This window comes from Strigops habroptila, chromosome 1, assembly GCF_004027225.2.
Source record: "Strigops habroptila isolate Jane chromosome 1, bStrHab1.2.pri, whole genome shotgun sequence".
Lineage (NCBI taxonomy): Eukaryota > Metazoa > Chordata > Aves > Psittaciformes > Psittacidae > Strigops > Strigops habroptila.
This window is the reverse complement of record NC_044277.2, coordinates 153,222,791-153,240,150: the sequence shown is the minus strand read 5'-3', so window position 1 is coordinate 153,240,150 and position 17,360 is coordinate 153,222,791. Positions and strand designations below refer to the sequence as shown.

At 43.7% G+C, this 17,360-nt stretch overlaps 1 protein-coding gene across 4 annotated transcripts in view; it reads right to left on the bottom strand.

The window, feature by feature from the left end:
* SEPTIN7 (septin 7) overlaps positions 1–17,360 on the bottom strand; it is a 70,865-nt gene that overhangs the window by 24,141 nt on the left and 29,364 nt on the right. For all 4 annotated transcript variants that reach the window (XM_030509574.2, XM_030509743.2, XM_030509487.2 and 1 more), the window contains exon 4: positions 2,797–2,903. In XM_030509574.2, the coding sequence (XP_030365434.1) occupies positions 2,797–2,903 (107 nt within the window). The remainder of the gene's footprint in view (positions 1–2,796; positions 2,904–17,360) is intronic.

Below are 17,360 nucleotides of genomic sequence, written 5' to 3'. Positions count from 1 at the left end.
CTTTTCTCTATCTTGCACACAGTAACCACACAGCCCCTCCTATAACCAAACTCTCTGCAAGTATAAGAAACTCATGGCACTTTTAGAATATTAGAGATGATAATGTTAAGAGCTGTACTCTTGCCAAGTACTACAAGGTATCAGCTTTATTCTCCAGCACAAAAGTTCCCAGCAAGAGCCATTAAATGATTAAGCACTCACAGTGGAATGCTTTCACAAAAGAAGCAATTAATAAAACATTATCTTGACCGTGTGTTTATAACAAAGGAAAAGGAAGGTCAGGAGAGCCTCAGAAATGCCACACCAAACATTCTTCCTGATTCTGTGTGCTTGGAAGTTTGAGGTATGGCTGAATTTGCGAAGCTCCCTTCTGACAAATGGCCTGCTTAACCGAATCCCTGCAGGCAATGCCAGTACCTGACTGCATGGGAAGGGTTTCAGTTCATTTCATGCATTCATGGAGGTATCTTGCTACCAAAGAAACATCAGTTATCCGATTAAGTGTCAGATGCTTGTGTTGAGGACAATCAGACCACATCCAACATACACTGAAAGCAGTAGAAATCCCTGGTAAGAAACAGTAGGTGAAGCAGCTGCCTCTGTAAAGTTGCATTTTTCCAACCCAAATTGATGTGTCCATACATGGTCAAAGGCACAGAAAGCAGCAACATCTGGCAAAGATCCAGAATATCACTGTAAACCAGTGTCATTCATAGCTAAGCATCCAACTGCATCCTATCATCTGATCTGCAAGTATTCCCAAGGGATTCATGGAAAACATTAGTTCAGGTCTTGGAATTTCAAGCTTTTTAATCAAAGTCTCCTCCAAACAGCCATTTTCCCATGCACTCCAGCCAGCTGGGTCACCCGGGTCTCCTTGGCAGCTCCTGCACAGCATTCAGGACATGAGGCCTCTTACAGCTTGGCTGCTTTTAATGGATTAAACAAGCCTTGACCATACCCCACTACAGACACTCAAATAAACACCACAGAATCAGAGAAAACCTATTTCAGACCCATCATTTCTGAAGAAGTTTCCTTTGAATTCATCTGACATCAAATCCGTTAACTGCTTCTCTGTGTCTTCCATGAGGACTTGCCTCACCAAGCTCCAAGCTGTGACTGTTTTCCAGCCCAAACCACAGTTTGTGTTCATCTATGTGAGAGTCTCTTGTGCAATTCCTGAGCAGGAAGTTATTCCCACCATATAGGAGCAGGCAATAATTACCACTGAGATTCTAGGATGCTCTGGTGGTCTGTCTCATCTCTACCCCACAAAACCCTTGACATCCTTAGAAAGGTTTACATTGGCAAAGAGCACAAATCCCATGGATCCAAACAGCAGCTCCCACTGTTAATTCTTTGATTTCATATTTGACTGGCATCATCTCCACGTCACACACAACGTTGCCAGGACACACAGTTTTCAAAGGTGTAGGGGGAAACAATTTTATCCTCACTTAAGACAGTGACAACGAGACAGTTTCAGTTTCCTTCCTAAAATGTTACACTTGATTTTTCACTCATCACAACAAGGAACTGAAAGAAAAGCAGTGCTGCACTACAAGTATACTCCTTAGGTAAAGCAAGCAGCAGTTTCTAAGGGGGAAGGTGGTCCTTAAACACATTTTATTCCAATCGTATTATTCGCTAAGTCATAATAGATCCCAATTCACTACTGAAAATAGGTTTGGCAGCTCTCGGCCACCCTCAGGCTTCAGCCCACACAGTGGGAGTAGGAAAAAACAAAAATCAAACCATCTCTGAAGAACTCAAAAGGTCAGGATGAACAGATGATCATCTCATCTCGCCACCTAACACATGAAAGCACTGAACTCGGATTGGGAAGCTCCACACACACAGTTCTAGTTTCATTTTTCTTACCCTGATCCATCGTTAGCCAGGGTGGGACTGAGTTATCCATGAAGGATGTCTCAGGGGGTTTTGTGTTAGATTTTATGTAACTTTTCTGTGATTTCTCCCCATTAATAAAATACAATCTTCCAGTGCCAGGGAATCTAATCCACAGTTATTTAAACTAGAATTCAATGAACATAACCTGAATTGTGTAATCACAGAGTCACAGGCTGGTTTGGGTTGGAAGGGACCTTAAAGCTCACCCAGTTCCAACCCCCTGCCACAGACAGGGACACCTTCCACTAGAGCAGGTTGCTCCAAGCCCCTGTGTCCAACCTGGCCTTGAACACTGCCAGGGATGGGGCAGCCACAGCTTCTCTGGGAAAAGTCTGTGCCAGCGCCTCAGCACCCTCACAGGGAAGAGCTTCTGCCTCAGAGCTCATCTCAATCTCCCCTCTGGCAGGTTCAAGCCATTCCCCTTGGCCTGTCCCTACAGGCCCTTGTCCAAAGCCCCTCTCCAGGTTTCTTGTTGGACCCTTTAGGTATTAGCTATATCCTTTAACACACAGTTTCTAAAAGCCTGCCTTAAATAGTCAGGGGTTTTAGTGCACATCGAAATATTTCTACAGATATACTCAATATTTTATTTAATAATAAAACATTCAATTTCCAGACAGGACTGCACCCGTATAAGGTTTCTAAAGCACAGGCAGCACACGAAGTACTTCAGGGCTGCCCCACGTCAACAGGCTACAACTTTTAGAACCTGGAAGCTCTGTATAGCTGAGATCACTGAAAGACACGCTGACTATTTCTTAGTGGTTCACACTGTGACTTAACTTACTTGAAATATAGGTGCTTATGTGACAACTGTATCACCATAGATTACTATATCGCAAGGTACATTGTTCAAGCAGGAATTTTTCCCCCCAGACATACCTGTACAGTCTTTTTAATTCTGTGCGAAGGACCTGGATACTCTGGGGAATACAATTCTGTTAGGAATAATGAGTTGATTAATGTGGATTTTCCCAGTCCGGATTCACCTGGAAGAAAACAGAACAGTTTCAGTTAAACCAGGAGCATCGCACTGAACGTCAAAACATTCAGAATTAAATCTCAAATACTCTTGCAATGTAATACCTGAAAACATTCACTGTGTTCTAAGGCTTTGAGAATCTATCGCCTGTGTCCATCTCAAGGAAAACCCTGCAAATCCAATTGTCACTGTTAGATTCTAAAGACATTCCCTGTTCCGATCGCATTAGGTACTGAATGCATTTAGCGCTTCTCCACTGCTCCCATTACAACACACAAAGATGGAATTACCCCGCATTCAATACTATAAACAAGCTATATCTTCCTGCTATGACTTCCTAGCATAATGCCAAAGCAGACTGAGCTATTTCAAGTATTATTTGAGAGTCTTATTATCAGGGAAGGGGAAAAAGAAGGGCAGGGGTGAAGAGAGTTTGAGATTAGTTTGGTCTAACTACTAAAGCCACAGGAGCTAAAATGAAGTTTCAGAAGCATGCGGTTTGCCTGGGAATGTCATTGTTGTTGGGGCAGGGAAGGGGGATTGGATTTTCTTTGAGTTTTGGTCATTTGTTCACAAGCAACAGTAAGTCAGCCTTGCTAAAGAACCTGGAGACACTACTGCCATGCCAATCCAAGCCGATACAGTTACAGCAAAGACTACACGCACCCCACTCTCCCCCATTTACAGCTCTACAGAGACAGAAGCAGGAATTTCAGATCTACTTATTCCAGGTTTGAAAAAAGACAAGCCTTTTGCTCAGTTTTCTATTGTAAAGAAGCTATTTCGACATGACAGGGCTTGGAGCAACCTGCTCTAGTGGAAGGTGTCCCTGCCCGTGGCAGGGGGTTGGAACTGGATGAGCTTTAAGTCCCTTCCAACCCAAACCATTCCGGGATTCTGTGACAATTCACACTGGCATGAGAACTAAGGAAAAAAGTGTATGAAAACGATGTTTTCTGTTCAAGTGTCCAGATGCAGTGCTGTTAACTGAATAGAAAACAGTCACACAGAGATTTGCTCCTAAATTTGGGTGCAAACCACATCCTTTCACTGAGGGAGAGGAATGAGCTGCGCTGCCTCACACTTTGAAAAGAAAAACCTAACTCGCTAATCCCTTCATCCCCAACAAATTATAGTTCATTTAGAGACTAAGCTCCGAAAGCTTCAAAACTTGCCTTGAGATCAATGTCCTGGGTTAATGCAAGTCATCGAGAGTTACAAAACAAATAGTTCCAAACTTCAGCAGACAAGCCCTTGTCTCCGCTGTAATAGCTGGCTCGATTTCATCCACAAGCTAGCTGAAACACATCAGCCATCTCGATTACAGCAGCGTGGCACAAAGTCTCTGCGGCACCGAGCAGAGCAATCTGATTAGGCAGGCTGCAAATGGATTAGCAGCTGAGGAAACACTGCAACCAGAGCTCCTGCGGGCTGGCTCGGGTAGCAGCAGGGCTTGTTCTCCAAAGCTCACCCTGTCTGACACACGAGCCAGCCCAGGCTGCGAGCACAGCCTGGTGACAGCCAGGGAGATGGGCTGCAGCAGCCAAGGACCAAGGAGATACTCACGTTATAAGCTCAAGATAGCAGGGGTGACACGTGAGGCAGAAGGGACAGGCTTGCTGACAAGCATTTCATCACTGCCACTGCAGACTTTTTGCCTTTTCTGTGGTCAGATGCAGTTAGTATTTCAGAAGGGCATGGTAAATACAGTGCCTAGAAGTGTCTAGTTGTAAGGGTCGCATGTCTTCTACTCTGTGCTTGCAAGATCTTTAGGGCAGGGTGAGCTGCAGTTGCGAGGTTTCCCTTCCCTACCAAGTTTTCAGAAGCTCCTTTTTATTGCAAAGCTTTTCTTGCACACCTGGGTTAACAGTTACCTGTCAACAACTGGCATCTTCATACAGATGGCCTGTGGCACATCATCTAAAATTAACCTTGGACAGCAAACTTCCTTCTGTGAACAACCCAACTAAACCAGCACATTCGGCTTCTTTCATATCTCAAACACATTTTCAGGGGGGGTCAGAAGAGACCACTGGAATTGTTTGCAAACCATGGTAAATATACTTACCTGCTTTTATGTTACTCTGGAAACTATATAAGTATGGAGAATTAACAATTAAAAAACTGGAACAATGAAGTGCAATCATGGAAACAGGGAGAAAGCAGTGCTCCGGAGAGGAAAAATAACTAACTCAGGTTGTTCTCACCTGAGCTACATAAATCTTTCACCTTCATTTCCAAATCACTATGATGACCAGTCAGAAAATCTACTCACAGCAAAGTAGCAAGTGTTCAACACATATTGGGTTGGAGTTTTCTCTTCAGTTCAATTTCTATCCATCAGCTCTTGCCCTGACTTGGTTATTACTAAGAAACTTAAACTACAAGCATCTCCTACTTCTGGTAACAGAAGTGAATTGTTATCCTTAAGCCTTAATGGTGCTGCATTTCTCACTCTTCATTCTTGCGGCACATTGAGCATGTGGCGTATTTCCAACCTCCTCCAACTTTTTAGCCTCTGTCATTCTTACTCAAATACCTACAAGCAGCCCAGCCCAATCCAGCTTCATATGGAAGTCCTATTGGAGACTGCTATTTCCTCATTCATTTATTACATCTCCTGACAACGAACCACGCTACATCTTCTAGCTTCCACATCTCTCTGAAAATCCAGGATCAGTTGTCTACTCTTTGAAGGATCTTGTTTCCTAAAATCCGAGCCCTGTACTTAAAAGCATGACTTACATTCTTAGATTTATGACCCCATGTGAGAGTTCATTAAATATATGAAGTGATCAAGATCACTGACCAACGCTGAATGTTCTCAGGCGCTGTCTGCATGTTTTATTTCCTACCTCTTCATTAAATAAGAAAGAAATTACTCTTGCAGAAATCACCAGAGGGTTTTCTATTCTTCACTAACAATTACTTGGCTTTCTACCAGACAAACAGTATTTCGTGCTCATGCCCTGTGACAGTCAACTGCATTGCTGAGAATGTGACCACATGTTCAGAGTTACTTGATACAAACGCAAGCTGCAGTTGCTTTACTGCTTTATCAGAATAAAGATATCCAACATTATGTTTCTTCTCTGATGTAAGGGAGCATTTAGTGCATTTGGTAGCCCCAAAGAGTTATTACAAAGAAATCAAATTCAACAGAAAAATGCTGTTCTTCACAACTTACATATAGAATCATGGAATCCCAGACTGGTTTGTGTGGAAGGGACCTTAAAGCTCATCCAGTTCCAACCCCCTGCCATGGGCAGGGACACCTTCCACTAGAGCAGGTTGCTCCAAGCCCCTGTGTCCAACCTGGCCTTGAACACTGCCAGGGATGGGGCAGCCACAGCTTCTCTGGGAAAAGTCTGTGCCAGCGCCTCAGCACCCTCACAGGGAAGAGCTTCTGCCTCAGAGCTCATCTCAATCTCCCCTCTGGCAGGTTAAAGCCATTCCCCTTGGCCTGTCCCTACAGGCCCTTGTCCAAAGCCCCTCTCCAGGTTTCCTGGAGCCCCTTTAGGCACTGGAGCTGCTCTAAGGTCTCCCCTTCAGGAGCCTTCTCTTCTCCAGGCTGCCCCAGCCCAGCTCTCTCAGCCTGGCTCCAGAGCAGAGCTGCTCCAGCCCTCGCAGCAGCTCCGGGGCCTCCTCTGGACTCACTCCAACAGCTCCACATCCCTCTTGTGTTTGGGGCCCCAGAGCATATTCTATTTTTAGCAGGTGAACCATTTTTTTCATGTAATTTTTTCCATTTTATAAATTCTAATGATTGAGATTGGCTTAAAAATATAATCCCATCGGTTTGATGCTGGTGACTCAAAGAGGGGCAAAAAGCTTGTCAGAAGACATAAAAATTAATGTATTTCATCTTCTTTCGTCCTTGTACAATGACCAGGTATGCTCAAGACAGCACCTGCAGCTTTATGCAAACGTGCAATGGCTTTGATGCCCTGTAACACACGGGTTTTGCTTTGATACAGAAGGGAAACTACACGAATAATCAAAGAGCCTGAACTATTCCAAATGGCATGATGCAACCGTCCTCTTGCCGAGGGGGAACGATGCTGTGCCATGTCATTACAGACGACCACAAAAACGGAGACTACAAGATGCTTTTAATTTGAAGTCTGATTTTAGAAGCTTTCGTGAAGGCTAGTTCCTGTCTTCAGCACACTACAAAACACGAACCAGGATTTCCATGAACGTACAAGAACACCCAAATGGGACCCATCAGGAGGAGCGGTGGGAGCAGCACCATGCTGCACAGCTGCTCCCACACAGCTCCGGCTCCACGTAGGACGGTGTCATGTGAAACCCTGCTAGAAATCCAACTTTGTATTTTGCAGACGTTCATAAAGGAAAGAAAGCCAAAGCTCCACCATTTCACAACTTGCATTTGGAGCATAAATTATGGCAGTAACATCTGTGAGAGCCACAAAGCTGATCCTCACAAAACAGAGCAACAGGGAAGTCTACCAGCGATGAGTTTGCTTTTGCCTATCAGCAACTGCATCGACAGCAACAGGATTTCAGCATTCCGGATACAGTAAGACAATTCAATCAACTTTCTCAGAGCAAAATTCGAATGTTAAGTGGCTGAGGACAGAATCTTGGCATATCGTTCCTGTCACAGATGCCATTTAAATAATTCAGAAAAGCCATTAAAAGCAGGGAAGTACTTCAGAAGAATATTGCAACAGATTCTAGAAAGCCCTTTTCAAGTACTATTATTTCCCCTCAAAGCAGAAGCAGTTTTAGCTTTCTACAACTGACAGTTATAAATGGCAATGAAACAAAGGCTGAGCTTCACAGGTGAGAGTTTGACTGCTGCCACCAGAAACGGTCCCCTCCTCCCAATCCACCACTTGCACTAGAATTCATAATGCAGCATGGTGAGGCAAGAAGCAACCCAGCAAACCAGGGCTTGGGGATGGGAAAATGTGGGAAAGAAGACACAAGAGAGATGAGAAAAGTCAAATCTACAGGTGTCCAAAACAGTGAATGTACAAATCTGCTTTTAAAATCAGATCTCTTCTCTGCAATGAAAACAATCATCAACAATTCACAAGTCAAAGAATGTGTGGTACTTCATGAAGAAAGTCACTTTGGGTCTGATTATGTGTCTAGGCTTTGCTGCTGATAAACAGCATGTCTGCAAGGTAGCCATTTAAAATAGGATATTACTCCATTAAACATGAGGCAAAGGGAGCCAGTTTTCAGCATATTAAAAGAAAGTTCTACTCTAGTAAAACCAAGGAACCAAAATCAAGTTTCTCTTCATTTTAGATTCTTCAACGTGATTGCAGATGAAAAGAAACCACCCCAGGACGTTGGTTCACCCATATGTAGTACCAACAACAGCTGAAATGTGACAAGCTGGCGCTTCAGCATCCAAGGTGGCATGGAATTGAGTCCAGAAGCAGCAGCCCGTGCTTGCCAAAGCTTACCTCGCTTTGTTTCTTCTTCGTATTAGTTAAAAGCAAACTCCTCTGTCTGTTCAAGCTGTAGTCATACTGCAATGCAGCTTCAGAGGCATCACAAGCGACAGGGAGTTGTCAAAACTGACCTACATGGAAAATGTGAACGCAGAAGCTATCTGTGAAATAACTGGGTTAAGGGATTCAACTGGAAATGACAGAAGCTGCAGAGCTCCAGGACAATACACCTTCCATTTTCACAGGCTTCGACAGAGCCAAAAGAAAGAGGCTTCATAAGAAAAGAAAACACACTGATTGCTTCAAAATGAAAGTAAGAGGAACCAGAAGAGTCAAGAAAAGATGCTAAAGAAGGATGCTCTCTTGAAGGCTGAGGAAACATACATCTGAGACCACCACTGCTTGCTCTGGAAAATTCTGTGTCTAGAGAAAGCTGCAGAGCTGGACTTGCTTTCTGGAGACATACAGAGTGACAAATATAACTGATCACATTCCCCAACTCTATGAACTAAGAAAAGTCCCCAATTATATGAATTAAACCCCCCCCACGAATATAGGAACACAACATTTGTGCATTACTACTGACAACTAATTGTAAAGCATTTCCAGTTCCCCCTTTCTAACATTTGCTGACTCAAGAATGAAAGGTCTAGTAATCGACAGCTCACACATTGATTACTCACAGTAGGATCTTTCATTACTTGGGCAGAAATAAAACCCACACATGCTGAGGAGAAAATAACAAGACAGTGATTGGGAGAGAAAGATGAAGCACATTAGGCAGGAAAAAAATCCACCCAACTGATATAATCTGAGGCATGAACATCACAGAAAATTCCAAAAGGATAAGAAAGGATTACTTCTATTTACATGGAAACTAATGAGTGTCGATAGAACTCTACAAAGAGCACCTAGATTGACTTGAACTCAACACTGCATCAGCTCTTCCCTTGAAAATTTATGCATGAACCCAATAAAAACTACTGGCAGTAAGTGCTGAGTGCTCTCAAAACATCCCAGGTGGGATATTTTGCTCTTCTGCTACTAAGCCAATCCACAAAAATACGTCAGAGGAGTGACCTTTGAAGATTTCTAGTCCAAATTTCATTCAATACCTTACACCTTGTCTCTTGATGCCTTCTCTCCTCAGTGTCTTTGGAAGCCCTTGTAATTGCAGGGAGCACAAGGGAAACTGTAATAGGACAAAACACTTACCTGGCACAAGTGCCAAGAGAAAGATACAGATAGCTGGGGAGAATTCTGGAGAGTTACCCCAGTGGTACTATTTTGGGGGCAAATAAGGGATGAGAGGCTAGGGCAATGCCATTTGCAGTCAGTGCTAGTCAAACGAGGCACAAGAGGATGGCAGAGATGTGCTCTGCTGGGTACACTGCTCCCACTTGTAAACAGCCTTGGCAAAATACACACATTTGATACTTCAGTTACTTGGGGGCGGTTACACGCTTTTGTTTCCATAAGATAGCTTCCACTGCGGTTGTCAAACTACATTTTCTCTCTAACAAAAGCTGAGGTAGTTTGGAATAAGCTTGTGTTGTCAAGACTACACTCCTTTTAATATGGTGAGGAGAACAGTCGTACAGAAGTGCTAAGCCATTGCTTCCAAATTGCTGTCACCACCATTCAGTTTTCTAATAACTACTTAGAGGAAAACTGAGCTGCTTTTGTAGCCAACAACAGAGGCATACACTTAACAAAGCTGAAAGGAAAACAGGGCTGGTGATAAGGTGATATCCCAAGACCTGTCTGGTGCACTTGCTGTGTTTTGCAGTAGATGACCATGAAGGACAGACATGGGAGGTGGACCAGGATTCCTTCTGGAATTCCTGCCAGCTAGGGAGGACAAAGCCCAGATCCAAGGACGCACAATCAGGTAAGTCACAGGCGACAGAAATATTTGCTCCTATAAACTCTTAAATCACTCAGTCAAATGCAATAAGAACAATAATACTGACTTGGTAAGTTAGGGAAAATCTGACCTCCTCTTTTCTCTCTCAACATCTGCTGAGTTGTCAGCTATTGGTTTCTGCTGCGCCTGGCACTGATGTAGCAGAAAAGTGGTGAATAAATACTTGCCAATAGCCGGTTTCCTCTAAATTAGCAACTGTGTATTTATTCCACAGTTGTGTCAGCAGTGCATGCCTCCAAGACCTAAGGAAAAATAAAGAAATCGTGCAATTTCTCCTCCACTCCAGGGTAACCGTATCCCTCCAAATTAGCCTTTTTAATACAATGTACCACAAAATCTCACCTCGTCTCCTGTTTCAAGATTTATGCTACTCTAAGGCTCGGAGTTTCACTCCGGAGTTTAAATTTCCCTGCTTTTGTGCAGCACTTAAAATACTTCAGTAATTTCTACATTCCCCACGTGAGAATACGAGGACACCACCTCTGCAGTACTATGGATCTTCCTTTTAGCTGAACCTCAACATCTGAATTCAAGAAGTCTCATGTTGCTCTCCCACAGCACGAAGCTTCCCACTCCTCATGTGCCACCGTGAAGAATTTGCTTGAGTAACTGTCAGATTCCACATTGTTGTTGTTGTTGGAAGTGATCTCCCATGTATTTGTTCATCCTGAAATCGTAACTCTAGTCATCAGACTTTACAAAACATAAAGAAAAAGCTTCAGTGATGCATGGAAGCGCAAGTGAGATCCATCTGATTACCAGGGAGTTATTTACAGTTCAACATATGTGGAAGCTGCTCCCCATTTAGTAAAAACTTGGGGAGTCATCTGAAAATGCACACAAAGAAGATTTTCCATACTCACAAATGTTCCATTTGACAGATGCATCCTAAACAACCGATTTAAAGCCAAGACTGGATGTACATGTCATTTACAAACCTTAAGCTGTTCTTTTTAAAGAAGGGACAAAGACTTGCCTCCATCCTAAACCACTCTGGGCACTTGCAACAACGAGGCCTTCAAATAAGAGTGAACTCAAAAGCGTGTGGCCAAAGCAGAGAGTTCTGCATCCACTGACATCAGCTGATGTGATGCCTGACTTCAGCTGAGCAGTGCACCCCATTGTGCTCTTCTCCTCAGCTCTCCAGAACACATGCAGAATCCATAAACCACAATCTTTAAACATTTACCTAGGAATAGGTTTTAATTGCATCCTACAAGACTGATTTGCATGTAGCTTCATTTAGTATTTGTAGTCTGAAGGTATCCACAGAATAAGCTGCTCTCCTAACTATAGAAGTCTTCAAATTCTTCAGAGAAAAGCATCTCAGACATAAAGATGGATCCTTCATTCCAATCACCACAGTATAGTCAGCAATGATAACGCTGAAGACTCCTAGCCAAAAGCAAGCATTATTTCAATGCAACCAAGGCTCATTTTGACAAGTTTCTGAAACAAATGCTGAATCATAGAATCATTTAGGTTGGAAGAGAGCTTCAAGATCATCCGCTCCAACCGTTCCCCAGCACTGCCAAGGCCACCACTAACCCATGGCACTGAGGGCCTCATGTACACGGTGTGTGAACACTTGCAGGGCCGGTGACTCCAGCCCTGCCCTGGGCAGCCTGTTCCAATGCCTGAGCACCCTTTGGGGAAGGAATTGTTCCTCAGCTCCATCTAAACCTGCCCTGGTGCAGCTTGAGGCCGTTTCCTCTTGCCCCATCCCTTGTTCCTTGGGAGCAGAGACCAGCCCCCTCCTGGCTCCATCCTCCTGTCAGGCAGTTGCAATAAGGTCCCCCCTGAGCCTTCTCTTCTCCAGACTAAACCCCCCAGGTCCCTCAGCCATTCCCCATCACACTTGTGCTCCAGGTCGTATCAACCAGTCCTGCCACCACACAAAGTTAACCCCCAGCCTCCATGCCACCCCTTCTTTGTGCTGACACAGGATTTTTCTCTTGCCATGCTGTGAGCAGACTGAAGACCAACGTTCCTTGCAGCTCCCAGAAAACTTTCCAGTTGGATTCTCACACTAATCCAGCTTGGGCCAAGTGCCATTAGTTCTTTCAGCAGCAGCACAGGCTTAGGCCAGGTTAGAATCTGAACTTCAGCCTAAAGGAACAGCTGCTATTGTTGGATCACAACTTTTTCCTAATTAAACCAGAATGACACTTCATAAATGCCACCGAGGCCAACGTGTCTCTTCAAGTACTTCAAAATGATGAAGAATCATTTCCATACTCTTACTGACGCAATTGCCACCCTATATATCACCCAAATTATCCCATCCAAGGATCTTCAAAAGGTTGTCCACTATATTAAGAAACACTATGAACAGGGAATTCCAGCATCTGTCAAAAAAGACTCAGTAAAAATAAGCGAGCTTTACAGAAAAGCTAGTCACAAAGAGGCTGACCACGGATGGAATGCACAGTGTCACTTTTCCCCTTCGCTTTGCTCTGGTTTTCATGAAGCAAGAAAACCCTTCAGGTTTTGGGGGTTGGTTTGGGTTTACTTTGGGGTGTTGGGGTTGTTTGCTTCTTTTGCTCAATGAGAAGTACTCGAGTCTTACTTTCCTAAAAGTCCCCACAACCTGGATTGGGAAAAGCAGCTGCCAAGCGCTCAGTGAAATAGTCACTTCAATCTGACAGTATTTAAAGGTGTGCAGTGAGTGAAAAGCTAGGGAAACCAAAGATAAACCACACACAAACCTTGAAATAAGCAAGTTTAATAGTGACTCCAGTGCCACAGTAAAAAAAACAGAGGGTTTCTGTAGTGTTTTATCCATTAACATCTGTGGCGCTCATCATCCTTGCCATATTCCGATGGGAAACCTCTCAAAGGAACCAGCAACCTTGGAGACAGCAGCTCTAGTTATTTTCCAGTGGTAACTTCACGCTGGTCATGTTACAGATGTACCAACATTAACATGATGGAAGGAGGACTAGAAAAAGACAGTTCACCACATCAGGTTGGGCAGTGGAAAAAGAGCCACGTCACGGAAATCCGCTAGTATCGATAGGGGAAAAAAGGCAGCCAGATGAGGTAGAGAATGGCAAAACAAAGTCATGGCTGAGGCAGAGACCGCCAAGGGATTGACAGTGACTCTAGGCTGGATCCTTCCTAAATGTTTCCAAATGCTACGGCTCAAATAGGTCGCTGTGTAGTGCAACGTGCTTGTAGAAGGGAGGAACAGGGATGGACAACTGCAGTTTCAGTTACACCCCTTATTGTTCAAACTTACTATGGTGAAGAAAAAACCCAGGGCAAGTTTTCGCACTTTTATATCCCGTGTTATTGGGAACTCTGTTCTCAAAAGTAAAGGCAAGACAGCAGCCAAGTCAAGATCACAAAAATGAAGGTCTAAATGAAGCAACCTAAAAGACTGTGATGTGAAAGGATGAAGCCAGCAGATTCAGTAGTTATAAAACCATGGAATGGTTTGTGTTGGAAGAGACCCTAAAGCTCATCCGGTTCCAACCCCCTGCCACGGGCAGGGACACCTTCCACTAGAGCAGGTTGCTCCAAGCCCCTGTGTCCAACCTGGCCTTGAACACTGCCAGGGATGGGGCAGCCACAGCTTCTCTGGGAAAAGTCTGTGCCAGCGCCTCAGCACCCTCACAGGGAAGAGCTTCTGCCTCAGAGCTCATCTCAGTCTCCCCTCAGGCAGGTTAAAGCCATTCCCCTCGGCCTGTCCCTACAGGCCCTTGTCCAAAGCCCCTCTCCAGGTTTCCTGGAGCCCCTTTAGGCACTGGAGCTGCTCTAAGGTCTCCCCTTCAGGAGCCTTCTCTTCTCCAGGCTGAACCAGCCCAGCTCTCCACAGCAGAGCTGCTCCAGCCCTCAGTGCGTGTTTATGGACTTTCTCTTGTCTTGCACGAGGGTGCCTCGAACAGAAAGTAAATCAGCATGCAAGCACAAAACAGAATCAACAGAAAACATGGGGTTAGGATGAAGGGAAATAGGAGAAAAGAAAGTTGGAAAGCCTTCAAAAAGTAGAAGGAAGTCTGAAAACTAAACTGCTAGCTATATCTGAGAATGATAGCTATACATAGCAGCCCAAATCTACGCTGCTTTTGCACGAAACTCCTCAATGGTGAAGCACTTAAGCCACACAGACTAATCTGACAGAAAGGAAGGACAGAGTCCTAAATCAAGCATCATAGTGGGAGGGCAGTACTAGTCATCTCAGCATCCAATTACACTGGAATGAAATAGTCCTACAGAAAAATCAATCAGAAAGCTGTGGAAAATGGTTTTAGGCAAGATTCAGACTTCAGCAAATCTCTTTGCTGCAGTGAGCTGTGGTACAGCGAAACATCAATAAGCCTTCCCAAAATAAACTCACCACGAACCACCACAACAAACTTTCTCTTTACGCTCTGTGTTTCAGGTCAACCACTTCTTACAGTTTGATCTAAATTCATCTATACTGTAAAAATACCGATCAAGGTGGTCACTACCACCCCTGAAAACATCATCTTTACATCCACATTTCCGTGAACACCCCCCCCACTCCCCTTCCACCTCATCTCTACTAATGCTTCCTGTGAATTATAGGCCTAAACTGCTGCAGAGATAATTCAGGTACTGAAATGACCAGCAGATTCATTCATAACTGGCCATAACTTGCTCCCTTTACACCACTTACGTTTCACAACATCCTCCTGCCCCTCCACTGGACATGTAGCACTACAATCTGTACCACAATGGTGTTTTGTAATCGGAAAGGCGTTGGATTGCCATGATTAAAAGAGCGAATTACCAGGAGCGAGGGAGACCACAAAGGGGCCTGGATGGCTTCTTCCAGTCCCAAAGTATAGATTTGTTTTTAATTATTCTTTATTTAAACAGCCACATTAAGATCTTTAAAGTGATCGGACAACAGTAACGTCTGCAGCGCAGGAGGAAATCTAATGGCTATTTTCAGCTACAGTGTCTGATAGCAGACACAAGATACTCTAGCATTGAATTTGTTACTTCAAATCAGGTGAGATTGGCTCAAAGCTACAATAATTTCCCAGCATTTGTATAGAAGCACAAAGCATTTGGTCCCATCTTAATGACTAGGTTTTAAAGGGATTTTCACTGGTTTCTTTTTGCTACTGGTCAACTTCATCTTAAAAATCATTACAATTATTGGCCTTTACTTTGCAAACGTTTGGAAGCCCCTCAAGTCTACTACAGACATACCATACCTATGTTTCTGTGTGCTGTTTTGTGCTTAAATGATCATCTTCAAATGACACACATGGAATCAAATGGGGGAAGGAGGGGGAATGTAATTCATTACTATCATAGAATGGTTTGGGTTGGAAGGGACCTTAAAGCTCATCCAGTTCCAACCCCCTGCCACGGGCAGGGACACCTTCCACTAGAGCAGGTTGCTCCAAGCCCCTGTGTCCAACCTGGTCTTGAACACTTGAACACATGTGGCTTCATTCATTTGAAAGTACTTGAAGAATAGCCCACCAAATACGTTTTATTTACAGCTCTAAACACATTTTGTTTACAGCTCTAACATCAGTCTGCTGACCCAGGCAGCAACAAGCTGCAGAACGTGGTTAGGCTGGTTTTAGTAGTATTTTGACAAGCATATAAAAATGTCTTACAAGAATGTGAATTTTAGCACCTTTGGATCATAGGGGAGGAAACTGAACGCAATCTCTGTCCTCTCACTTCTGAAAACGAAGGATGGCACAGGACATAGCAAACATCCTCCTACCTGGAATGTGTTATATATTATGGATCACATCTCATAAGACTTCATAGAACCTTTTTTCATAGAAGCTTTATATAAACTAAATGAATTAGTATTACTGAAAAACCCAAAACCCGACCAACAAAAACCCCCTCCACACAACACTACAGTTTTAAAATTGTTATCTTTTACTCACTTCTGTCCAAAAACTGGACTTAAAACATAGATAACGTACTATTTTAGAACTTCGGTGCATTGAACTGAGAAGGATCAACATTAAACAGCTACTACAGTTCATATACCCTTCAAACAAAAAGTGCCAAGGAAAACACACATGTAACGACACAGAAAGCTCCATTAATTCACCCTGTTCACAGCATACACAAACAGTGCTTGGTTTTGATTTATGACCCATGCTAACTGCTAATTAGCAGGCTTAGAACAGAGATACTAAGCAGCCTGTTCTGAAAGGCAGGCTAGAGTAGTTTCGACAAGCTGGAGGAGTTAAATTATCAACACAGTACAAGTCATCAGCACCACGTATAAACTTTATGGCCAACAGGGAATACAGACAGGGTGAAACTTCTACTTCATTGGGAAACAAAGTTTTCTTTGCTACTTTGCAAGACTCTCCAAAACCAGAAAAAAGCCAAAACACAAACCCATAATGTCCATATCCAGGTTTTCTTCCTGGAAAAATACAAAATCCATATTCCTATACTGATGGTCGCTATAACTAGAGCTTCAGAATGGCTCCCATGTATTCCTCTGCATACTAGACTCTGAAAGTAAAACCAGGATGATCTGCTGTTCTGGATGCAGCTGATTTATTATGATCTATAGTTTTAGATGGAGGCTTCAGATTAAAGGGTTGTGTCAAACACCCTTCTTTGAAGCCAGAAAGTGACCCAGGTTCTCAACAAGCTACAAGGCAACAAATGGACCAGCACATCTGTGCAAGAACCAGCTCTGCACTTAACCTTTAAGGTTAGACGTGGTCTTTGTTAGACGTGAATCATGTAAGTCAGGAAAACACAGAGTTACCCAGAGGATTACCGAGTGCATTTAGTGATACTTTGACGACAGAAAGGGCAGGACAAGAACACATTTAAGCCTTCAAGAGGGAACACCCAATGAGCTCACATGTAACAAAAATGGCCAAAAAGTTTCTGATGAAAGCGGGATGGGGAAGAATTGATGCTAATAAAAGGCCCCATGGTACAATATTCAAAACAATTCCCAAAGCTCCAGTGGAACACGGGCAATTACATTCATTGTGAACAGTGTCTATGCACAATGACCCAGGCACGGTACCCACCAGCCTCAGCCACACAAGTCTCCCCAAAAGATCTGCTTTTTAACAAGTTGTGTTAAGTGGCAGCTCATTTATCCTACCCTTTTAGACAAACA